The sequence below is a fragment of the Moschus berezovskii genome, chromosome 26, assembly GCF_049115385.1.
Source record: "Moschus berezovskii isolate FMDL1 chromosome 26, NW_MosBer_1.0, whole genome shotgun sequence".
Taxonomy (NCBI): Eukaryota; Metazoa; Chordata; class Mammalia; order Artiodactyla; family Moschidae; genus Moschus; species Moschus berezovskii.
In genome coordinates this window covers 31,461,600-31,487,686 of record NC_142485.1, presented here as the reverse complement: position 1 = coordinate 31,487,686, position 26,087 = coordinate 31,461,600, and the positions used below count along the sequence as shown (strand labels likewise).

At 46.1% G+C, this 26,087-nt stretch overlaps 2 protein-coding genes across 2 annotated transcripts in view; one reads left to right on the top strand and one right to left on the bottom strand.

The window, feature by feature from the left end:
• DCTD (dCMP deaminase) overlaps window positions 1–2,527 on the bottom strand; it is a 125,461-nt gene extending 122,934 nt beyond the window's left edge. The window contains exon 1 of the mRNA XM_055416373.2: window positions 1,033–2,527. The gene's annotated coding sequence lies outside the window, so the exon portion shown is untranslated. The remainder of the gene's footprint in view (window positions 1–1,032) is intronic.
• Window positions 2,528–2,949: 422 nt separating this feature from the next.
• The window catches only part of WWC2 (WW and C2 domain containing 2), a 152,492-nt gene continuing 129,354 nt past the window's right edge, over window positions 2,950–26,087 (top strand). The window contains exon 1 of the mRNA XM_055416378.2: window positions 2,950–3,479. Within this exon, the coding sequence (XP_055272353.2) occupies window positions 3,349–3,479 (131 nt within the window). The 5' untranslated portion in view covers window positions 2,950–3,348. The remainder of the gene's footprint in view (window positions 3,480–26,087) is intronic.

Here is a 26,087-nt window from a genome sequence, read left to right as displayed (position 1 = left end):
AGCATCGTCCTTCTGAACTGGAACCAAATGAAATCTAAATGTATCATCTATAAAATAGTGGATAATTTTCACGTTGATTTTATTTTTACAGACGTGAATATAAACAAAATGAAACGTCATCGTCTTAACCCCTAGGAATTCTCTGAAGGGATGGTACTATGTAAACTGCGTGAACTCAGAACAGCAGAGTGAAAACTTGATCGAGACAAAAGTCCTGCAGAGAAGCGACTTCCCTTTCTATCATCTGAACTGCTTCTGTGTGACCAAATGTTCCCTGTGCCACTCAGTGGAGAAGAAGTGAGCTTGTCTCTTAAATGCTTTGAGTTTTGTCTATTTCAGGTCCCTTTTTGAAGTCTTGGGCTTCCCTAGTGGCACAGCTGGTAAAGAATCCGCCTGCGATGTGGGAGACCTGGGTTCAATCCCTGGGTTGGGAAGATTCCCTGGAGAAGGGAACAGCTATGCACTCCAGTATTCTGGCCTAAAGAATTCCACGTCAGTCCACAGGGGTGGCAAAGAGTCGGACTAGACTGAGCCACTTTCACTTAAGTCTTAGATTTATGGAACAATAAACAACCATGACAGCTGTGTGCTATTTTGGATTCCTCATCCATTTTAGAAGTTGGGTAAGAATACTGACTTATCTGAAAGCTTATCAAATTTGAAATTAATTGAGAAGTATCATGCAGTAGTTTATCCCAGGGAAACAAACTAAATTGTGGCCAGGGCAAAGTGTGTCACTTTTTTCTCTAATGGCAGGATGCAGACATTTTTAATATGAAACATGTTTTCTGTTTAGGGGAGGGAAGCATATCGGAAGCAAGGTTTAAAGAATGGCTTGGCTGGGTTGCCAGATGATGTTATTATTAATAGTATACCATGACACAATTTTTGACCATGGTAATGGGCCAATTTAGAGCAGTCCAAAACAAAGCTTCTCCTTCACTCAGCGTGAGAGATTAGTTTTAGTCTTCTCTTTTTCCCAGCATTCACAAGTACAACCTTAAGCTTACACACTAGGATGGCCCATCTCACCTGAAATAGGGCGAAGCTTGCCCTCTGGGGTCACTTCCTGATGAATGGAGTGAGGCTGAAGGAGGGAGCAAGAGGGGTCTTCCCTTTGTCACCGGTGAAGCCTGGCTTCCTGGGTGTATACGAGGAAGACCTAGAAAGATACAGAAAGTGAATTCATCTTGGGTGGCTATCTTCCCTGCCTCCTACACCCTCGAGTAGCTCCTGAGGACAACCCTCTGAGTTCTCTAGAGTGTCTTATGGTTAAAGTTTCTACTCAGATGCTCCAGGTACGGATACAACCCCTCTAAGGCTCTCGCCCGAGAAGGCAGGTCCAGTCCTCACCACAAAGCTGTTCCAAGTCCCTGAGCCTCCATCCTTACTCTGCGGGACCAACCTCCTCCTCCTCCTCGGAGATGGACCACAGACGTTCCAATGACCTGGAGGACCAAGGGCCGTCCCCACCGCCAAGGCGCCCTGGGGAACCTCAATTAACTCGACTTCCTTATCCGTGGGTGAATCCAGGAGGGGAGGCGGACGCGGCTGCAGACCGCCCCCCCACCACCCGCCACCTCGAAAGCCCTAGTTGTGCACTGTATCCCGTGCAAGGTGGGAAAAAGTCTACGCATAAGGCGGCAGGATTAAGCGAATTCACACCTAGAGGTGAAGTACTGATCCCCGGGATCTTCCTTGATTTTTGCACACACCTCCCCCCCACTATAAAAGCAGCTGCCCAGTAACCCGGAAGACTCTGAATGGTGGGGACGGTGGTGCAGGCCGGGCTGGAGAGGAGTTGGGGGATTGGGAGGCTCCCTTCGAGACGGAAGGGCTGGGGAGCGGGGGGCCGCAAATGCTGTGGGTCGGGGCTCTGCCAGGCCTGCTGCCCGTGGCCCCGTCCAGCCCGGAGCCCGACGTCCGGGCCGACCAGGACGTAGTAGCTGCTGAATAAACACTTGTGGAATGAGAGCAAGTCCGCGTTCCTTCCCGGACACGTCCAGGGGCCGGGCCGCCGCGCTTTCCTTCCAGCGCGCTCGTCCGCACCTCCCCGGGCGGCGGCTGGGCTCGGGGCGGGGGACTTCCCGGGGCGGGGGCGGACGGAAGGGGCTGGATGCCCGGGGCTGGCACGTCCAGCGCGGGGCCCCGCGGGCCGAGCGGACGTGGACGACGACCAGGGCGGGGTGGTCAGCCGCTTCTCCGGGTCTGGCCCGAGTCCTCCCGGCGGGGGCAGGGGGGGTCGCGGCGCTCTCGGACCTCGGGACTCGCCTTCGCTGTCCGCCGCGAGGCGCCCGGGGGCCCCGCGGGGCTCGGAGGTCCCGGAGGGCCGGGCGCCCTTGCCGAGGCCCCCGGACGCACTTCCCGGCGCCGGCGGGGCTCTTCACACTTTCTCCCCACCCCTCGCCCCGGGAACCGCCCGGGGGACCGAGAAGGGGTGCGGAGCGCCGCGCCGGGGACCCTTTTGTGCCCTCGCTGTCCGCTGGGACCTTTTGCTTCCGAAGGGAGCCTCCCCACACCCTCTTCCTCTCGGGGAAAGTCTTGCAGTTTCCCTAGAAGTCGGAAAGAGGTGGAGAAGGCTGCGGAGCGCTCTCTCGTTAGTTTCCCGTTCCGAAACTCTTAAAAAAAATAAAATAAACCCCAAGCGTTCGTCCGTAGAGAGACTTTGGGGGTGCGGAGGAAGCAGCGAGCCGTGCATTCCTCCGTCCGCCTCCCTCCCACCTGGCCCGCGGCTCCCCTCCCCCGCCGCCGCCGCCGCCGCTGCCGCCCGGCTCGAGCCGGCGCCCAGGCCCGCGCGCAGAGCCGCGGAAGCGGCAGGGTTAAGCCCTGGAATGTGGCGGCGAGGAATGTGCATGCAGATGAGCCGGGCGGGTGGCGGGGCGGGGCGGGAGGCGTGGCGAGGGGCGGGCCCATGCTAATCAAATGCAAATGAGGAGCCCTGTCGCCTCCTCGGCCGCCGCTCCGCCGAGCTTCCCGGATCCGAGCCCAGACGGCGGCGGCTCGGGCAGCCTGGGCGCCGCGACCCTCGGCGGCCGTAGGGGGACGGGGAGGAGGAGGAGGAAGAGGCGGAGGCTGCGGCGGCGATCGCGAGGAGGCGGAGGCGGAGGAGGGTTCGCTCGGCCGCTCCGACGCAGACATGGTGGACTGATCCCCGGCGGGGCCGAGAGCAGGGTTTCCTGAGACGCCCCCAGTCCCCGCGCGCGGCCCGCGCCGCAGCCCCGCGGGCCCCCACCCCTCGCCGGCGCCCGGACCTGGGGTGCGGCGGCCGGGCCGGGGCAGTCGCGTTCCCGCCGCGTCCCGCGCCCGGGTCCCCTATGGAGGCGCCGCCCGCCGGCGAGGCCGCCGACCATGCCTAGGAGGGCCGGGAGCGGGCAGCTGCCGCTACCCCGGGGCTGGGAGGAGGCCAGGGACTACGACGGCAAGGTCTTCTACATCGATCACAACACCCGGAGGACCAGCTGGATCGACCCCCGGGACAGGTGGGCGGCCGGGCCGCGGGGCGCGCGCGGGGACCCGCCTCGGGAGCGCGGCGGCGGCTGTTGTCCGGGAGACCCGGCCGAGCGGCGGCGCCCGCGGCGCGGGGGGCGCGGGGCGCGCGGGGCGTCGCCGGCCCCCTGGGGGTGCTGCCGGGAGGGCTCCCGGGGAGGAGGCGCGGGGACCGTGCGCCCGGGCCGGGGCTGCGTCAGCCCGGCCGGGCGCGCTGGCCAGGGGGGCCCGCGGAGAACCGCCGCACCCGGGCTCCCCCTTGGCCACCACCTTCCCGAGCGCCCCGGGACCTCGAGACGCTCGGGCCGCGGAGGCGAGGGTGGGACCGCCGCGCGGGACGGGCGCTGTGCCCGCTTAACGGACCCAGAAGGGCCACCTGAGCCCTGCTCGGCACCCGCCTCCGCCCGGAGTTGACCAGATGGAGGCTGGAGGGCACATTCGGACTGGGTGGCGGGGCGGGGCCCGGGGCCTCCGGGAGAAGGAAGGCCCGAGCGCCAGGTGGGGGGTCACCCACTGGCTAGGCCACCTGTGGCATCTCTGAGGGCCGCTCTTGGCTTCCAGCCTCGAGTGCGCCGTCTTGACCCGGGGCGCGCCCTCAGGAGGGCCAGAGGTAGGCCCGGGGCGTGGAGGGGGTCCGGGCGCCCTTCCCCGCTGGGCCCGGGTGCTGGGTGCAGTTGAGTTTGCCCCTCAGATTCTGGAGACGCTTGTTTGGGGGGTTGCTACCTGGTGTTTATCTTCACCTGAATACTTGAACTGCCTCCCAGATCTTGAAAAGGCAGATTCTGTTTTGAAATAAAAAGTGGTGACATGAACCGTGGAACTGAACCTGGGTTATTGAGGAACTGGCGAACTTGAGCTTAGCATGTGTTCCTGTAAGTTTTTAACACACTTTTTATTCCTGCTCAGAAGCAAAGAGGAAAAACATGACATTCTAAGAAGTTTAGGAGCTGAAGTTTAGGTGAATGTTCACAAACATAGTTTCTCTCTTCTATCTTTCTTTTCACCCTGAAAAAGAAAATGTCCCGTAGTTAGATTTTTAGAAGAATCATAGGAAAGATTTCTAATAGTAAGTTTGTAAACTATTAAGGAAATATTCCTACTTATAAATTTAAATAATATACGATTAAGGAAAATTTCAAATCTTGGATGGTTATCATTTCTGAATTTTCTTTCCACCTACTTTTATCCTAAGAATATTGTTTTTGAATGCTATTGAAGAGCAGTTACAAGAAAGTCACAAGTGGCATTATAAATTTATGGAGCAATCCTTGTTAAATTATCCATGAAGGTATCAGTTTAGGTTTCCCTCTTGAAATGAGAAAAGACACCTGTGCTGAGGTCGCTTCTTGCTCCAGCCTGGTTGCCTGTTGCTGGCCTGATGAAAGTTATGACAAGCATCACACCTTCACAGTCTCTCCAGGCGTGTTAGCTGTTGTCATAAACCATGCTCCAAGCCAGTTATTGCACTTTGAAACTACTTAACAGATAATAAATGTCAGAGATGATGGTATGCACCCAACAGTGGCTTTTAAGGCACCTGTATAAATACTTGACTTTAACAGACGTAGGGTCATTCTTTCTGCTTTCTGATACTTGGAGTTTCAGGTTATTGAAACTTCAATGCATTCTTGAAATATTTAGGCATTTGAGATTCTCTTCTGCTTCAGTTTACATGATTTGTTAATATCATCTCTCTTGTGTTTACCAATAAGGACTACAAGGCTGTGTAATGCTTGGGTAAAGCAAATAGAAAGTGAAGTAAAATTATATGGCTTGGCTTATCTTTATCACCACTTCTTAAACAAGTTAAGCATGTCTTTTATTTTAAATTGTTAATGGATTAACAATTATCATGAACTCTGTTTTCAGGAAATGTGTAACCACTTCATTTGATGGGGACAAGCACTTTTGACTAAGGTGATTTGTTATTATTCCAGTTTTGCTTGAAGCTGTTGTATCTTTAAGTATTTATAAATCTGACTGGTTATAACTATTTCTGGATTTCAATAATAAGAGTTTTAAAGATATTCTGCAAGATCAGAGTCAGAGCTGATATACTTAAATTTGGTTGTGTTTTCTTTTAGGGCAGTGAAGTTTCTATACAGTCTTGCTCACTAATGTAGAAGATGGTCGGAGAGGTTATTTGAAGGAACCTGTGGGCAGTTTTGTTACACACTTACCAAACATGTGGACAAAGAGGTGTCATACAGGTCAATTGGAGTGTGCCCCTTCTTTTTACAGGATCAAATGAGAAATCCTGAAAGAAAAGTGACTTGATAAACTGTGGGTCTGCGGTACTTTTTACCTTTTAAAGCCATTATGATTATTTACCCACATTTATGTTCAGAAAAATAATGTGTTTTTAATGGTCTGTCAGAATCTGTAAGGTATTTCTGATTGCATAGGTAATTATGCAGATGTCTTGGAGGAAGCATGGGGGATTTCACAGGAACATAATTTTATAAAACAATGGTGATTTTAACATATCGAAGTATTATTTTAAATGCTTTTAAGCTTTTGAAGATTGATGACACAAGGCAGACTCTGCTGTGACATGATCAGAGCTCTCATTGCTCCACCTTTATTAGCTGAAAAAAGCTCAGATGAGTATCTGAACCCCTCTGAAGCTGCATTTTCACCTTTAAAATGAAGATCATACCACCTGCCCCATGGGGGTATCTTGGGTGCCCACAATGAGGGCCCAGCCAAAGAGAAGTAGTCATAATGTTGTCATTCCAGTTCAGGAACCCACTGGTCGTTCAGGGAAGCCCTGAAAAGAATAGATGTTCTGACACACATTTTCTCAGTGTTTATTGTGTGGTAGCCTCTGCACTAAGCTCTTTAACTGTGAACTCATTTTATCCTGCCAGTGGTCCTGAGAGGTGGGTGTTGTTATTATCTTCCAGTTACAGTTGGGGAAATGGAGTCACAGGGAATTGGAAGCCAGAGAACGCGACCGTAGAGTCTGTGTTCTCTGTCATTCCTCTGGACTCACTGGACATCTGGGCGTGCTCAGGGGTCTTTGCGTGGAGGACAGCCTCTTTGCCTAGGGTTGATTTTTTAGGCCAATTGACCAGTCTTTTCTCTTTGTTACTTTTATATAATTTATTTCCATTCTATGCAGTTTTTAAATGTTGCTTCCATGTATAGTGAATACGCAGTATTGCCTGTATTCCCCGTGTTCTACATCTCCTGTCTGACACTCAGTAGTTCATGCCTTCCACTCTCTCAGCTCTGTGTTGCTACCCCTCCACACTGGTAAGCACTAGTTTGTTTCCGGGAGTCTGCTGCTTTTATGTTGTAGGCACTGGTTAGTTGTATTTTTTAGATCCCATGTGTAAGTGATATCATCGAGTATTTATCTTTCTCTATCTGACTTATTTCACTTGGTGAAATACCCTCCAAGTCCGTCCACGTTGCTGCAAATGGCAAAATTTTGTTCTTTTTTATGGCTGAGTCGTAGTTCATTGTATATATATATATATATACCACATCTTCTTTGTCTATTCATCTGTTGATGGATACTTAGGTTATTTTCACGTGACCCATCTTTCTTGGCCTTCAGAGGATCCTGTCAACTGTGCAGGATTCTCTGATGCCTGAGCTCGCCACACAGGGTGAATGCCTTGGGGTTGTGGCCTGGGGACCAATCAAGCTGACCCCACTAAACCACAGTGCTGGTCCAGCTAGAACTTGGCAGTTCAGTGTTCTCTTGAGCACGTTAGAAGTTCAGTTTGGGGAAGCGTTAAGGGCTCCCTATCAGTATGAATAGATTATAGTTTCACTGTAACAGCCTTGACTTTGCCCTTCCTCTCCCCCTCCCCGAGTCCTGGGGAAAACTTCTCCGTGTCCATGATTCTTTGGCAACCCTCCCCACCCCAAGTGGACCAACTGTTCTTTTGCACGTCTGCTTCTTCACTCACCTCTTATTTTGCTCAACATAGGCCCCCTTTGACCACACCAAATGGTGTTTATGGTGGGCCATAGATCATGGCCAAATGGCCCAGTGTTTAAAAAAAAAAGCTAGTCCATGTTTTCTTCTGTTCAATGAAGGAGAAAAAGGTGGAGTGTTGGATTTATTTGCCTCTTGGAGGAGTAGGTGGCTAAGGCAGACAGGCATCAGGGCTAGGATGAGTGGTTTTACAAATCCCCAGGGGAATTCTGTTCATTTTCTGTCCTCAAATTGGATGTTGCAATAACTTTGTCTCGTTGAACTTAAAAGATTTATCACCACATAAAGCGACTTGGTAAAGAACCCGCCTGCCAATGCAGGAGACTAAGAACTCAGATTCAATCCCTGGGTCGGGAGGATCCTCTGGAGGAGGGCACAGCAACCCACTCCAGCATTCTTACCTGGAGAATCCCATGGACAGAGGAGCCTGGCAGGCTCCGGTCCATGGGGTCACAAAGAGTTGGACACCACTGAAGCGACTTAGCACACACGCAGGCAAAGCTACTTTACATTAAAATGGGCTGATGGGCCATAATCTCTGGTTTATGGCTTGCATCAGACGTTGAGCAACTTGTGCTTTCTGACTGGTGGGAAAAAATCCTGGGGATTGGGAGCGGGGTATAGGAAGAGGATGTCAGCAGGGTATCACCAGTGTCTAAGTTAACTTTGGCTCTCCACACCCAGCCTAACCAGCACCTGGTTAGGCTCTGTGGAAACTCTGTGTTATCTTTCTTTCAAAGTCAAAGCAAGTAATTTTTCTCAGCTTACTGCTGGAGTGTGAATTTTTCAATATTGCTCTCTTTGTCCTTTGTATCTGGTAGGTGTTAAATGAACATTGGTTCTGTTGCTGTGTAGTCGCTAAGTCATGTCAGACTATTTTGTGACCCCGTGGACTGTAGCCCGCCAGGCTCCTCTGTCCATGGGATTTCCCAGGCAAGAACACTGGAGTGGGTTGCCATTCCCTCCTTTAGGGAATCTTCCCAACCCAAGGCTTGAACCAGCATCACCTGCATTGCCAGGCAGATTCTTTACCACTGAGCCACCTGGGAAGCCCGATGAAGAAAGTTTGTCAAGTTAATGAAAGAATACAAGTGGAGCTACTCTCGTTTCCAATTTCTTGTTGGGTTTTCAAAAACTATACCCATAACCACCAACAACCAGAGACAATTGATTTTCCAGTTAGATTAAAAATAATGAGAGCATTAAGCCACTGCATTTTGACTAACAGCATAAATATGTGAATTACTTATGAGAGCAAAGAACACAAAATCAACCCCAACTGCCTTGATCACAGTCGCCCTTGTCATAGATGGCTGGGGATTGTCCCTCTCCGGGCCCTGTCCAACTCTGAGTGCCAAAGTGCTTACTGTGATTTGAGTGATTATGATATTTGAAGTGTGGAGAGGTTCTTAGAAGGTTGTTTTTTTTTTTTTTTTAAATCTCTCTGGGAAGCCCTAATTTAAACATAACTATGCTGTCCTCCAAAAGTTCCCAGCAGAAATACTTCTTGTTCTCAGCAGTTGGCTGAGATGCTTGCTGGAGTGAGCAGTGGTTGCTGAGTACACGACTGAGATTTCTCCCCTGACTTTTACTGGTCCATAGATTGCACTTTAATTTTGTTAGAACTCTCAGGACAAGAATTGCCTTTTCCAAGGAAGACTATTATTTATGAATAGGCAATTGATTGATTTTTAGCAGCAAATCACTTAAGTTGTGAGATACGTAATCAGACATTGTGATATGTGGCCTGCAAGCCAAGATCTCACTTTGCTGTGGGTGAGCCCTGGTTGGGTGTGCTCTGCCTGCCTCTGGGGCTTGGACATGTTGCCCTGTGGATGGCACGTGGGTACGTTTTCTGCATGGATGTCTGAAGGAAAACCATGCCCCCGCTGTAGAGGAGTGTAGCCAGCCTCATGGAGCCGAGGTGGGACTTGAACTGCACCAGCCCTGATGCAGTGTAAATCCCTAGAGACTGCGCCCTGGTCCTGTGTACCACCCTAGTCCCATGAACTGGACTGAAATTGGTTGAACTGATTTCCTATTTGAATTTTGGGCTGATTTCTTCATCCATTTCCAAAGCTCTTTTAATTGGAAAAATCACCACAAAAATATGAAGAAAAGGAAAGGAATTTTTAAAGGTACAGAAACAGTGTCAGACTTTATATTTTTGGGCTCCAAAATCACTACAGATGGTGGTTACAGTCATGAAATTAAAAGATGCTTACTCCTTGGAAGGAAAGTTATGACCAACCTAGACAGCATATTAAAAAGCAGAGACATTTCTTTGTCAACAAAGGTCCGACTAGTCAAGGCTATGGGTTTTCCAGTAGTCATGTATGGATATGAGAGTTGGACTATAAAAAAAGGCTGAGCGCAGAAGAATTGATGCTTTTGAACTCTGGTGTTGGAGAAGACTCTTGAGGGTCCCTTGGAATGCAAGGAGATCCAACCAGATCATCCTAAAGGAAATCAGTCCTGGGTGTTTGTTGGAAGGTCTGATGTTGAAGCTGACACTCCAAAACTTTGGCCACCTGATGTGAAGAGCTGACTCATTTGAAAAGACTCTGATATTGGGAAAGATTGAGGGCAGGAGGAGAAGGGGATGACGGAGGATAAGATGGTTAGATGGCATCACCAACTCAGTGGACATGAGTTTGCATAAACCCCAGGAATTGGTGATGGACAGGGAGGCCTGGTGTCCATGGGGTTGCAAAGAGTCAGACATGACTGAGAGACTTAAGTGAACTATGCATGTAAGTTGTAGGTTAAAACTGATTCCCCAAATATATAGCTTCAGAATGTTTTCAGTGTCTTTGGTGTTTTTTCCCCCAGCTATTTATTTTTTTACTGCGATAAAAACATCACATAAAATTAGCCATTTTAAAGTGCACAGGTCAGAGGGTTGTTTTTTTTTTTTTTTTAGTATGTTCATAGTGTCGTGCAACTGTGATCATTATGTGATTCCTGAATGTTTTTATCACTTCCAAGAGAAACCTGGTACCCATTAAGAGTTCAGTCCCCATCCTTTCTCCACCCCTGATGCCTTTGGACACCCCAATCAACTTTCTGTCTCTATATTTTTGCCTAACTGGACATTATAAATGGAGTAATGCCATATATTTCCTTATGTGTCTGGCTTCTCACATTTAGCATAAGGTTTTCAAGTTTCATTCATTTGTAGCCTGTACCGGTGTTTCATTCCTTTTTGTGACTTTGAATAATGTCCCGTTGTGTGGATATGCCACACTTTGTTTACCCACACATCAGCTGTTGGGTGTTTGTATTGTCTCTACTTTTGGATACTATGACTGAACGCTGCCATGAACATTTGTGTATGATTTTTATGTGACTACATGTCTTTGTTTCTCTTGGATAAAATACCTAGACGTGGAACTGCCGGGTTATATGTTAATTGTCTGTTTGACTTCATGAGGAACTGCCAAACTCTTTTTCCACAGCGGCTGCATCATTTACACTTCTGCCAGCAGTGTGTGAGTGTTCCAGTTTCTCCACATCCTCACCAATGCTTTTTTTTTTTTTTTTTTGAGCATTTCTAGTGGACACGAGCTAGTAGAGCTAGTATCTTACTGTGATTGGTTTTTGTGTTTTTTTTTGGCCACACCTCACAGCATATGGGATCTTAGTTCCCCAACCAGGGATGAAACCCGTGCCTCCCGCCTTGCAAGCATGGACTCTTAGCCACTGGACCATCGGAGAATTCCCTTACTGAGGTTTTGATTTGCATTTCCCTCAGTGTTTTGATAGTCTCAATGTGACCCAAGTTTTCTCCTTGTATCATAGCCTTTTAGCCTTTGTTACTGTACCCACCTTTTTGTGTTCCCAGCAGGCAGAGGAAGAAGAGTTAGGGTGAATTAAAAGTATAAAATACTGATAAGGTACATATTAATTTTTGTCTTCATCTTGGATATTCTAGGAGGCATAGATGTGAATTGCATAGATAATGAATCATCATCTGTGTGTATATAAACAGCCAGCTTATTCGATGATTTGATGTTTAAAAGCTTTAAACTAGTAATATATGGTAAGAATTAAAATCATTAAAAAAAAAAAAAAAGGCAGTTAGAGGAAGTGTGACGCCAAAGCTTCAGCCAGGCGATCGAGGTAAATGTCCACAGCAAGAAGTCACGTTGAGGTTCCACTGATACAATGTGATGGTCACTTTTTCTCAGTGGCCTTTCTCCCAGAAAACCAGCCTAATCATGTGAAAAACACCCACCGAAAAATCTCATAGAGGGCATTTCACAAACTGTCTGACTCGTATTCCTTAAAACTGACATGGTCATTAAAACAAGCAGTGTCTGAGAAGCTGTCCCAGCCTAGGAAGGCAGGGTGAATATGCAGGAGGGTGTCATGACGGGATCCTGGGGCAGAAAAAGGACACCACATAAAAGCTAAGGGAACCTGCATCGTAGGTAATAACAGTGTATCAATATTGGTTCATGGATTTGAAAAAACTTAACCCTGGGGGAAATTGAGGGTGGGGTGTATGGAAACTCTGTACCAACTGTTTGCTTTCTGTAAATCTAAACTGTTCTAAAAAATTTTAGTTTACTTTTTAAAAAATTACAGAAAAACACGCAAAACAGTTGGAAGTGTTTTTCTTTCGTCAAAGTGTGACCACACTATATAATTATGGTTTTTTGGTATACTTGAAAAGCAGGGTGGGCCAACTATGGCCCAAGGGCCAAATCCCAGACCACAGCCTTCTTTTTGTGGCCCCCTCCAGCTGAGAATGGGTCTTACATCATTAAAGTGTTGGAAGAAACAATAACAAAGAAGAATATGCGTCCGAGATTGTACGTGGCCCACAGAGCCTTAAATATTTACTCTCTGGCCCTTTTCAGAAGTTTGCCAACCTCTGAAGTCAAGTGAAATGAGAAAGCCTGTAAAATATTTTATGCATGCGTGCGTGCCCAGTTGTTCCAGTCGTGTCCAACTCTTTGTGACCCCGTGGACTGTAGCCCTCCAGGCTCCTCTCTCCATGGGATTTCCCAGGCAAGAATACTGGAGTGGGTTGCCGTTTCCTTCTCCAGGGGATCTTCTCGATCCAGGCACGGAACCCACGTCTCCTGCATTGGCGGGAAGATTCTTTACCACCACTGAGTCATTAGGAAAGCCCAAAATATGTTATACAAACACTTAAAAGAAATATTAGTCTTTTATGATAGGATGGAATGTTTATCAGTGGTCATTGACCATCGATTTCACAAGTAATTTGGACTCTAGACACTTTTGTGTAAAAATACATCAGATGTGGATGCTGAATCAGAGGAGATGCCTTGTTTCTCTTACTGCTTTTCTTCTAATGACATACAGCACACTCCTGAAAGTTTTCCAAACCTGTTGTTGCCTGTCTTAGCTGGAATTGTACATGGGGACAGGAGAGAAACAGGCAAAAGAAAACCCCACAAACTCTTGGAAGTACCATAGTTGTTTGTGTCCAGTTTACTCTTGGAAGTATAAACATCACAGTGATCTGTGTTGATCACTGGAAGGGCTGACTTTCCCAGGGACATCTTGATAGTATTTGTAAAGCACAGAGTTGGTGATGATGATCAAATAGAAAATATTTCTGTGTATTCTCTTTGCAAAGCTTTCACAAGTACAGGTGTTGCAAAGATGCTGTGAAGGGCTAAAATCATTTTCCTCTGCAAATAATTTTTCCTACACTATTAACCATGATGTCAGTAAAGAAATCACAGTTCTGAGAAGACAGCAGTGAGTAGCACTGGAATCAAGACCTACTGGGAAGTGGACCAGGAGTCGGGTAACAGAGCTGAGTTCTGAGAGCTGTTCTGTCATTCCAGTAATTTGGGAGTAGTGACTGTGGTCCCAGTGGAGAATCTGAGCAGAGATGTTCACTTAACCAGCTTCGGTCTCACTGAGGGGGGACATAGGAGATTTAATTTTAAAGAAATGCAGACATTATTCTGGGGGCTTCCCTGGTGGGTCAGACAGTAAAGAATCCGCTTGCAAGGCAGAAGACCCAGTTTGATCCCTGGCTCAGGAAGATCCCCTGGAGGAGGGCATGGCAACCCACTCCCGGATTCTTGCCCATGGACAGAGGAGCCTGGCGGGCTCGCAGAGTTAGACACGACCAACCGACTTATACTTTCACACTTTCAGACATTATTTTGACTTAATAGTGACTTTCAGCCAAGTTAGTGTCCCTGTTTTTTTCTAGAGAAATGAGTGTGTCAGGAGTAGGCAGGCAGAGAGCCTTTGCTAGAATCCCTTTGTGCTGTGTTTTCTCACAGGCTCCAACGTGAGTACCAACAGTTTGTGCTGTAAGCAAGGTTGACCTAGAGAGATTTGTGCTACAAACTCCTGATGAAGATTCTGACTTAGTGAGAGACCAGAAATATACTTGACTGACACCGCTCCATTGTATGCGAGGGTGGTTTTGTTAAGTGGCACTGTTACTCAATCAAATGTAAAGCATGGTAGATAATGTTTATTCTCAAAGGTTTGACGAGCACACCATTTCACTGAGTGCAAAACTTTACAGTTTTCCTTTGTGTTGTGGTTTTAAGTAGAAATGAATTGAAATGCCAGGCTTTTTTTTTTTTTCTTTGAAATTACGACCTGAGGATAAGAACATGCCATCCGTGTGAAAATCCGGAGTAAAAGAGTCGAAGCAGAGGAACAGGTTAGATTCCTAGCCCTTCTGCCTGGTACGATAACTGCTAGGAATGTGTGGCTATTTAAATCAATCAGAATTAAATAAAGTTAAACATTTAGTTCCTCACTAAATATTTAATCTCACTGTTCCATTCCGTTGCGTCGCTCAGTCGTGTCCAACTCTTTGCGACCCCGTGGACTGTAGCCTATGAGGCTTCTCCGTCCATGGGATTCTCCAGGCAAGAATACTGGAGTGGGTTGCCACATGCTAAGTGCCCAGTAGCCGTGTGTACAGATATAGAGCATTTCTGCCAGTGCAGAAAGCTCTGGCAGACTGCGCTGTCCTAAAGTGCTAGGGAGGTTGCTGGATTCAGGGAACTGAAAGAGCCCGTGTGGCTGCAGTGCAGAGGTGGAGAAAGAAGGGACTCATGAGAGAGGGCAGAGAGGTGAAAAGGGTGTCTGATCAGGGATGCCTTGTACACCATCAACATTTTAAGGGCATCTGGGAGCCATTGTAGAGTTTTCGGTTGAATGGAGCAGTGATGGGGCTTGTGTGTGTGTGTGTCCTTGCCCATTTTTTAAAAAGAGATCATTACTCTGTGGAGAAGGAATCATAGCAGCTATTGCAGTCGTGTAATCTAGGTGAGAAACAATCAGATCTTGAACTGGAATGATGGCTTTGGCAATGGATTGGAGATTGTTTTTCAGGTGAAAGTGAAAGAACTTGCATGTAGTGGTGGGGAAAGACCATGGAGGGCTTCCCTGGTGGCTCAGACGGTAAAGACTCTGCCTGCAACGCAGGAGACCAGGGTTCAGTCCCTGGGTCAGAAAGATCCCCTGGAGAAGGGAATGGCTACCCATTCCAGTATTCTTGCCTGGAGAGTCCCATGAACGGAGGAGCCTGTTGGGCTGCAGTCCTTTGGGTCGCACAACTGAGCAACTAACACCAAAGACCAAGGAAGGAATATGGTTGGTTGGCATCCAGTTGCATCAGTGTTCCAGAGTTCTCTTGTAGATTTATCTATCTGAGATGGTTGTTAAGATATGTACATGGAGACATCGAATAGGCAGCTGGATATAGAGTCTGGAGTTCGGGAGACAGCTCCAGAGCTGGAGGCACTAAATTCAGGGATACATAGCTAGTGTTTTTAAATTGTGGGATGGAGTGAGACTCTTGGGAATGCAGGAAAAGAAGAGGTCCCAGGACTGAGCCCAGAAGCATGCCACTATTTGGAGGGGGGAGTGAATCCTTGTTCCAGCTGAGATGTTATATTCATTCTCATGATAACATATCTTGTGCTTTCCACCACTGTGCTAACGATGATGAAGATGGTGATGATGATGATCTAAGTACCATGCTTGTTATTTCAGGCTCCAGGAGGGCAGGTCCTCCTCTGTCTTGTGTACTGGTTTGTATTTCAATGTTCAACTCTGTGCAAGATCTTAATGAATATTTATGGAATAAATGAAACCTTTGACAGGAACCGTTAGCCTCCCGATTTTAGGAAGCTGAGGCTTAACAGGTGAAGCATCTTGTCTAGGGCACAGAGCTGTTGAGCAGTGGTGGTGGGACTCACCCATGCCCATCTCACTTCAGAGCTGTGCCTTTTGCTGTGCAGAACCTCCGGGTGCCACTCACAAGGGCCCTCGGCGTCGGGTTTGGGGTCGGAGGCCAGGGCCACCTTTCAAGATTCAGTTTCAACACTGGAAGCGTCCCTGGATCACTCAGCCCCACGAGATCTTCCAGCACCTTATTTCTCATGGCGCTTGTTTTCAGCATCAGTATCAAAACTAAACGTATACTTCATTGATTCTTGTAATTGAACTGTTACCTTTTTCAGAATTTACTTTTTATTTTGCCAAACAAGTGGGTAGGCTCCATTTGGTCCAACCATGCACACTCTTTATATAATGCCCCCTTACAGGACACCCAGCCCAATGTCTTGTGCATATTTGGTGCTCAATTGAAGCCAGATCTGATTCTGTCACTCCTGCCTCATTCCAGGGCTTTGAGTTCTTTCAGGGGCTGAGATCTGATTGGCTGTTCTGTTTCTAAAACCCTCAGACCTTGTACCACAGCCCGCTCCCAATCCAGGCTTCCGTAGAGCCATCCACAGCACCTGCACCCCACGCCCCCATGCCCCCGCCCCAATTTGAGGACAGGTGAACTGATAATTAAAGGATGGAGAAGTTTCAAAGCCGTAATGCTGAGCTCCAGCTCTCCCAGATTCTTGGACAGAACTCTTTCTCTCGCATTGATTGAAACCCTGAAGAGCAGTTTGTTGTGAGAATGCCTTGGTTCCACAAGTGTGTAAGTTACAGACCTTGATTGGAATTCTTCTTTTACCTTTGAGCCTAAGTATTTGCCGGGGTGGGGGGGGATTGTTTCTTTCTATACATTGCCCCGAAGAAGGCAATGGCACCCCACTCCAGTACTCTTGCTTGGAAAATCCCATGGATGGAGGAGCCTGGTAGGCTGCAGTCCATGGGGTCACGAAGAGTTGGACACGACTGAGCGACTTCGCTTTCACGCATTGGAGAAGGCAATGGCAACCCACTCCAGTGTTCTTGCCTGGAGAATCCCAGGGACGGGGGAGCCTGGTGGGCTGCCGTCTATGGGGTCGCACAGAATCGGACACGACTGAAGCGACTTAGCAGCAGCAGCTGTACATTGCCCTGTTAGCATTTGCTTTACTCTGCTTAGATTTGGATTCAGGCTCTGGCCTCGGTTAAGGGGAAATGGCAGAAACTAAGAGTCACACTTTACCTATTAAGCCTCAGCTTCCTAAAATCAGGTCGTTAATGATTCCTGTTAAAGCTTTCCTTTATTCAGTAAATATTTATGAAAACCTTGCACAGAGCTAAACACTGAAATATAACCCAGTAGGAAGTGGCAGAAACAAATAGGTAAAGCTGTGAAACTTACCTGGAAGAATATGAACGTTTCACTAAAACCATGGTTTGTAAAAGAATCATTAAACTTGCACATTCCTTATCCCTATCACAAGCTACGCTTTTTTTTTTTCCTTTGTGAGAGCTGAAGCGTATACTCTGTATCTACTGCTATATGGGAATCTAGTATTCTTACATTTCCACTCTTGACTTGGTTTGAGATCTAAGTTTGTGAATTTCAATTAAATGCTTAGATTATGCATGGGAAAAATCTTTTGTTCCTGCGTTGCTATGAGCAACAGTTGTTAAAGTTAATCTTCCCTTTTAAAGGAATTGTGGGCAAATAAATATATGAATTTTAACAGGTTAAAAAAAAAAGGTCGTCCTTGAATGTTGTGAATGTTCTGTCTATAAAGTAAATCGTTACTCGGACCGTAATGATCCCGGTGAAGGGAAGAATGCGGTAAAAGTGAATACTCATCCACACTTTGACAAAACATTCCTAAAATACTATTCAAATGAGGAAAGACGACGGGCTGCAGTCGAGTGTAGCCAAGCCTTGAGTCTGACTGCGTTTATTATTGTGGCCAAAAAGAAGCCGTGTGTAGTGGTTTGCGTAGGAAACCCATGATTTATCTGAAATTTCCCAACTTTCTGTCTTCTTCTTTAAAAAAAAAAAAAAGACCTCGCCTCTGCTCCTCCACACCCTGCACGTTATCTGCTCCTTAAAGACTTCATTTGGCCTGATGTTTGTCTCATTGCTCTCCACCTACTTCAGCCTCAGTTTTCCTGACCCTGTGACGGCTTGCTGTTTGATTCTGTCTGTCGTGTGATTGTTTGCTGTTGCTCTGTGCTGTGGAAATGAGCAGTGTTCACCCAGATCAACGGTAGTAGTGAAGGCCCAGGTTGGCCCCTCGGAAGGGAAATCTAGAGCTGGCCCCGTGGTGGAGGCTGCTGGGTGGATTTCCGTGGATTCACTCTGCAGAAGGGCACCAGGAATGGGGCCGGCCTGCAGCAGCCAGTTCCCCAGTTAGAGGCACGTGCTGGGAACTGGACTGACTGTTGCAGGGATATCTGTGTGCATGGGTGTGTGCTCAGTCGTTTGGTCATGTCTGACTCTTTGTGACCCCATGGACTTTTAGCCTGCCAGGCTCCTCTGTCTGTGGGGATTCTCCAGGCAAGGATCCTGGAGTGGGTTTCAGGGATGTGTATCGATAATGTAATTCATTCTCCCTCAGAGAATACAGGATTCAGTGAAAAGACGCCGTTTGTCCACAGCCTGCATTATCGCCTCCTCCCTGGCTCACTCTTGAGAGCACTCACTAGCCCTTGACACAGTTTGCAGGAAGAAAACATATTTTTCTTCTGTAAATTTCAGAATAACCTGTGGAGCCCTCAACCTTCAGGAAGGGGTCAGACACCTGCCTCCCAGCACCTCTGTGTAGCCATCCATGCACCTTGTGTGTTGGGAAACGGTGATTTCTTTTTTGAAACAACAGTTTCATTTTACTTTTAAAAATTTAAATTGGGTTTTTATATATTTTTTAAATGCCAGTTTTAAAAGCAGAGATATAATATTTGGATATTAATTCTAAAAGATATTCTGGGTTAAGAGTGAGAACTTAAATGAGCATGTAGTGTTTGAGATGAATATTCTCTTAACTCATCAAGGAATGTTTTTTATGTGTAAATCATAGAAAACCATGCCTCTCGTATGTAAAGTACATTTCCTTTCACTCTTGTCAGTTCTTTTTCCAAGGTCAATATTTCACCCAGAAATTCTTTATTCCTATATTTATCTATAGCAATTATTATATAGTTCTTAAGCTGTTCCTTCAAGGAACTTGCATTTGTTTGTTGCTGACTTTTAAAGAAAGTCACAATGGAAACAAGTCATCTGAACCTCCGGTTTCATCAAGATATCAGAAGCATTGTTGTAGTTATAGAGATAAAAATTACCTTTGCAAATATAAAAAGGATATTTTACCACTTTAAGATTAAATCCTTCTAAGTTAATAATTTGGGGATTGAAGAAAAGATTAGAAAGCTGACTTTCCTTTTCTGATCTTGAAGACGAAAAAGAAAAGTCCTGTTTGTTGAAAAGCCAGTTATTTTAGAATTTTTAAGGTCACGTGATCAGCTGCCTGAAGGGGTATGTGTTTGTGTAATATATAAATTTTATTGAAAAACATCTTTATTCATGTTGAATAATTATGCAGGTGAGTGTGTTAGTCGCTCAGTCATGTCCAACTCTGCCCACCAGCATGGAGTTCTCCAGACAAGAACACTGGAGTGGGTTGCCATTCCCTTCTCCAGGGAATCTTCCCAACCCAGGGTCCAAACCCACATCTCCTCATGATGCATGGTTAATAAATGTGGTGAAAATCTCACTTTCACTATTAATAAGGGAAATGCAGAGGAAAACTCCAGTGAAATACCAGCTCATTTTTACCAGATTTACTAAAATTAATAAGCCTGATAGCAATCAGGTGTGGAGCGGATGCAGAGAAATACAAGCTTTCACCACTGCTGATAAAAATGTGAATTGATCAAACCACTAAGAACTGGCAGTGTATGTCAGCTTAAACATTTGCTTTCCTATAAGCCCAGAGCACCACTTAGTATCGATATATGTAAGCATGTGCAAGCAAGTTCATTGTAGCACAATTTATAAAAGCAGAAAACTGTCAGAAATCCAAATGTCCATCAACAGGGGATTGTATTAAGCAACTTTTGTGGTTTAGTCATATAATGGAATGCTATACAGTGGTTGAAACAAATGAACTAGAATATTCCTACATATATCAGCACAGATGAATCTTGATAGTGTTTAGAGAAACAAGGAAGGTTTCAGAAGTACATGTATAGTATATTGTTCATGTTAAATTATTTTTAAAAAAACCCCAAAATTAGAGTGGCAGGGACGGTGGAGCCTGGTGGGCTGCCGTCTGTGGGGTCGCACAGAGTCGGACACGACTGAAGTGACTTAGCAGCAGCAGCAGCATTTATGGACACATGTGGTCAGGCTTCCCACGTGACAATAGTGGTAAAAACCCTGGCTGCCAGTGCAGGAGACATAAGAGATGCAGGTTCAGTCCCTGGGTTGAAAAGCTCCCCTGGAGGAGCGCATGGCAACTCACTCCAGAATTCTTGCCTGGAGAATCCTATGGACAGAGGTACCTGGAGGGCTGACACGACTGAAGCGACTTAGCATGCATAATGAATTTTATTAATAGATATCCTAATTTTGAATTTTGGTGGAAAGCCCACTTGGTCACTTAAAAAAAATGTATGGCTAATATTAGGATTTGTACTTTAATATTCATGAGAATATTATATTAATATTCATAAGTCTGATTTTCTTAATTTTTTTCTTCCCCTCTTTTGATGCTCCCTTGATTAGGTTTTTCGTTCTAATGTTCTGCTGACTTCCTGAAAAGCATTTGGAAGCTTTCACTGTTTTCATGGAACAGTTCAACTTTCACTGAAATTGGGTGTTCCTTGCAGTTTAGTAGTGTTCACATTCATGACTTACTTGATTTTGTACTTTTTCTGGGGGATTAGTTCTTGGCTAACAGCTTTGGTGTCTATACGACTGATTAGATTTTTCCCTGTCCTCAGGGAGGCCAGTTTGGTATTTATGTTTTCCTGGATAATCGTCAGTGTTTTCCAGTGGATTGGACGAGGTAATCCCTTAACATACTTTACTTTCCTACTGTATCTCTGGTTCTTCCCCTGTACACATTTATTACTCAATTTGTGCTTTTTCATTCTTTCTTTTCAGTTTTTAGGTTATCTAATTGCTCAGCTGTTTTGCATATTTCTTTTTAAAGTAACCATCCCAAGTTTATTGTTATTAGCTACTTTTTCCAATTCCATTATTAGCTTTTTACCTTTTTTCTTTCCTTCCTTCTGCATTTTTGTTTTTTGTAACTTCTTGAGATTGCTTAATTTATTTTCATTACTTCTTTAGTCATGTTAGCAGCTAAAGCTGTGAATGTTTTTTTTCTCTGATGGTTTGGGGTGAACTTGAACCTGTCACGTTCTTCACAACCATCCCCTCTTCATCAGACTTAGCGTAAGAAGACATAGGCCTAACTGTTTCTTCAGATCTCTATTTCCTTCTGAAGGTTTCCCGTGAAGCTTATTAAATAAATTTGTGTGTTCTTCTCCTGTTAATTGGTCTTTTGTCAATTTAACTTTTTCAACCCTGCCAAGGACCCTAAGAGGGTGGAGGAAGGCTTTTTTTTTTCTCCCCTCCAGACCCCTGATCCCTGCTGCAGTTGTATAAGAGCTTCTGAAATGTTAAGATTTCATGGTTATTTGGTACTTAATCACCAGTATTCAGTTTTGAATTCCTCCTCATGTCAGAACTTCGAATCCGTGATAGCTCAAACCTCTCCACAAAAGCTTAGATGTGCTAGACACACTACCTTTTTCTGATGCAGTGTATGGCCAAAGAAATCATCTAAAGTGCAGAAAGCATCCCCAGTGCTGAACCAAGGTGCTGCCCAGGTGAGCCCGACAGTCCTCAAAGTAACTGAGAAGCCGCCATCTTGGCCATTCAGGTGTGTGGGTAGCTTTCATCTGCTGCAGGCCAGAACTGGGTGAGAATCAGTTACATTCTGGATTCTTGAGCAGTGACGGCGGTGTTGCTCTTTCAGGCTGACCTGTACAGTAGTGAAGACCTGATCCTAGAAGCTTCTTCCTACATCTGATCCCCTGGAATCCTCTTATGGCAGAGAAGGGTATCAGATGCAGTGACCTTGATAGCCTTCCCAACCCCGTGGGTATCCTGGGGCTCCTCTAAATATCCGGTACCTGGGAGATACACGTGGATGATGAAAATGACTGGGAGATACGTGATGTTCTTCTTACCCACTCTTGTCATTTTCAAGGCAAATAGACCTGACATTTCTTAGGAATAGCAGAGAACTGTTGTAGAGGAAGTGAAAGCAGTTTCCTTAGAACTCTGTAGGGTTTACATTATTACCGTATTTTCAGGTCAAAGGATGGATAGGTTAGCCTTTACATCAAACCTGGTGTGTGAATATGAAAAATAATTGGTCTGGTACGTCTTCTATGTCCTATGTACGTACACATTACTTTATTTTTATTCATGTGTGAGAATGAAAAAAGAATTGTAAGAAGGAAGCAGGATGCTGTACAAAAATTCTCTATTGTTACGACAGTAGAGTTACTGCACCCTGAAATGTGTTGGATTTTGAATTAGGTGTGAGGTTGAGCGTGTGCATATTTTTAATATTTCAGGTCTTTATTGCTCTTCACTTGGAGGCTTTACTGGGTGCTCCCTTGACTAACACCAGGAATTGTGTTAACCCCCACGCCGACTTCACACTGGACTTCCTTTGTCATAGGGTTAACACGTTTCTCCAACCAGAGTGGTTTTTCCAATGCCTGTGTTGTTTCTGGCTCTCCACTCTCCCCACCTCGGAATTCTTTTACCTCTTCATCATTATAAGCCATGTCCTGTGAGTTTGTGAAGAGATGCCTTAAGTTTTCAGTTTCCTGAAATATATCTTTTTAATTCTGCATTCTACCTCTGATCCTTAGTATATGCCAACTGTGGGCATTCTAGCCCTTCTGTGAAGACTGGTTCAGGAGTGGACAGGTGGCTTGTTCTGGACCCTGAGACTTGAGGGGGAGTCTGCTTGAGGCTGGGAAACAGCTGGAGAAGGGGACAATTTTTCTCATCCTCCTGGGTGTTGTTCTGCCCGGGTGCCGCCTGGAATGATGGTCCCCGTCTTGCTGCCAGCCTCAGAACGAAGCCCGCAGGGAGGATGGCAGGGTCGTGAGGGACAGAGGCGAAGTCTTCAGTGACACTGTTGAGCCACGGAGCCACACAGCCCTGGAGTCCCCAGCCTCCCTTGTGTTAGGTGGGATGATGGTTATTGTTGTGTGATCCAGCTGCAGACCAAAAGCTTTCATTTGCAGCAGAAACCTCACCCTTGCCCCTCTGCGTGGAATTGCGATTCTGGAATGTAGGCTTTGGAATCTTGATGGATCAAAATGCTGGCTCTTCTGTCTGCTTGGTAGCTTCACGATCTCATGCATGGTACTATTAACTTTGCCTTAAAGGGCTTCCCAGGATGACTCAGTGATAAAGAATCCGCTTACCAATGCAGGAGACATGGGTTCGGTCCTTGGCTCAGGAATATCCCCTGAAGAAGGCAATGGCAACCCACTCCAATATTCTTGCCTGGAGAATCCCATGAACAGAGGAGCCTGGTGGGCTTCAGTCCATGAGGTCGCAAAAGAGTCAGACACGACTGAGTGACTAAACAATTGACAACAGAGAGGCTTAATTTGTTTTGGTGCCAACATAATTATAGCAGTTAATCCTTTTATATTACCATTTCCCAGATGAAGAAAACTGAGGTTGAGATAAATTCAGCTTGTGAGTAAGCAAGAACTGAAACAAAAACAGACATATTTGACCCAGCTTCTCAGAGCCTCATTGTTTAATGTGAAAAATGGTGATATGTTAATGCCAACCTCTTAGAAGTGTTGGGAGGATTAAATGAGATGATTTTCATACAGGACATGTTACACAAACATCATTCAATAAATAACTTTTATTATTATTATTGCTATCGCTGTTACTGTATTCTCTGTTGTCTTAGGGTTTACAGCGGAAAATGACCCATGAGCCTTTGAAGTACCTTAATATGTCTCTTCTTTTCAATTGCCCATCTTCTTGAAATAGCCCTTCCACACTCAACGTTCAACAAATACTTGTTGATCATATGCTCTATAAATGATATGAATGATGGCTGCTGTTTTTTTTTTAATACCCTCTGATCTCATTTTCCTGTTCATTGCTTTACTATAATCTGACCTTTCAAAAGTAAACAGTGATCCTCTTAATAAATCCAGTGGGGTGTCAATCAGAGTTCGTTCAGGAAAACAGTCTCCTGTCTGTATTCTGAGGGATAAAGGGCTTAGTACAGAATCAGCTGCTGCCACCCCTGTTGGAAGAGTGAGGAGAGGCTGCCGCTGCAGGTCAGGGAGGCTGGCGGGGCAGGTGCGCTGAGCCCGCGGGCCGGACCGCAGAGCCGGCTGCAGTTCTGTGGGCTTCCCCCGATGGCCTGTCTACACTGCGGGGAGGGGACGGCTCTCAGGACCCGACCCGGGCTAGGAAGCCACTGCCAACCTCCCCTGGGGTCCTGCTCTCTGCTCCACTTCTGTCTCTTCCCGGGACAGGCCGCCAGCAGCCACGCCCGCTGGACGCGCAGAGATGTGGGCCCGGCCTCTGCCGGGTCCCTGAGAGTGGGGTCCCTGAGAGTGGGGTCCCTCACTCACCCCGCTTCTTCTCTGCTCTCTGACCCACTGCCCACTCCGCCCCTCGCCGGTTCTGACTTTGTCCTCTTCCCCGCGCTTGAGACCCTCCTCCCACCTGGGACTCCCAGACACGTGGCCCTGAGCATGAAGTCAAAGCTGTAATGCGCTGCACTTGTATTTTCCATTTAGATTTTATAGACTTTTATGATGTTTAGTGTTTTGAAATTTTGCGTGTTTTGCTTTTATGCTTTGTGTGTTGTGCACCCAGACGCTCAGTTGTGTCTGAGCCTTTGCGACCCCATGGACTGTAGCTCCGCCAGGCTCCTCTGTCCGTGGTGTTCCCCAGGCAAGAATACTGGAGTGGGTTGCCATTTCCTTCTCCAGGGGATCTTCCCGACCCAGGGATCAAACCCGAGTCTCAAGAGTCTCCTGCACTGGCAGACAGATCCTTTACCACTGGCACCACCTGGGAAACCCTTAGGTGTTTTGTAAAATGCCTAGAAAGCCTTTTTCTGTGTGAAGATTATGCAAATATTCATTATTTTTCTTCTAGTCTTTTTTTTTTTTTTTGAAAAAGGATTCTTTTATACATTTATCTTCAAATCACTTTCCCATCATTACTTAACATGTTCAAAGCTAAACCTACCACCTGTCCTTTGTCCTCTGTCTGCCTTCCAGGGATGTTTGTATCACTGTAGTTTTCACCATCTGGGCTCAGGGTCCTTTTCTAAAAAAAATTTTTTTTTTTTTTTGCTTTTTAATTTTTAGAGTGCAGTGTTTCTGCCATTCAACAATGTGAATCAGCCGTAATTATACATCTGTCCCCTCTGATTGACCCTCCCTCCCCTCCCTGCATCAAACCCTTTTGGTCATCACAGAGCGCCAGACCAGGCTCCCTGTGCTGTCCGGCAGCTTCTCACCAGCTATCTGTTTCACACATGTTTGTGCATATATGTTGATGCAGGGTCCTCTTGGATTCTGCCGTCGTCCAGTCTCTCTCTCAGCTCTTTCCGTAAGACATTCTCTTTGCTCTCCACTGTAACCTTTGACTCCCTACTTGGTTTTCTTATTGGGTCTTCCTCTAACTCTTTAAAAATGAGTGTTTTTTTCAGAGTCATATGTAGGTAGGGCAAGGTATCTTGTTACCATTGTACCACCAAGGCAGCCACGGTGCTTGGCACATGTGAGAACCTGTATGTATTGAATGACTTGGGGAATACCCATGAGTGAATGTCCTCTGTCCTTGTGATCTGTCTTCAGGATATTTCCACACTGACGTGCAGCTGTTACCTGCAGAATTAAGTGACCCCAAATAGTCTTCTGCAGTAGACATGGTGCATCTGCACAAGATATTGTGTACCGTTCTTACCAAGAACGCGGTAAGATACGGACTTGTTAACCTTTTTAGTTAGACATGCTAGTAATTGAGTGACCATACCTAAAGGTGTCCATGAGAGGTCAGTGGAATCTGGAGAGGTAATTTCTTTGGGCTTATTCTAGGATTCTGACAATAGTTCCAAGTTCAGTGTGTGTGTTTTTTTTTAATTTTAATTAATATTATAGAGGAAAATGCAAATTTATCAGACTTGCAGACAGGACAAGGCAGCGAAAGATCAGGTTCATGAGAGAATCAGGACCTTAATGTCACATAGACTTGGATACAGTAATGAACTAAATGAAATCCAATGCAGCATTAAAGGCCTTGCACCAGGATCTAAAAATCTGTCACATGAATATAGGATTGCCTAGTGGAAACACGAGGGGAAAGGGTGAGAAAGTTTTCATTGATAATTTGGGCTCAGCATAAATAATG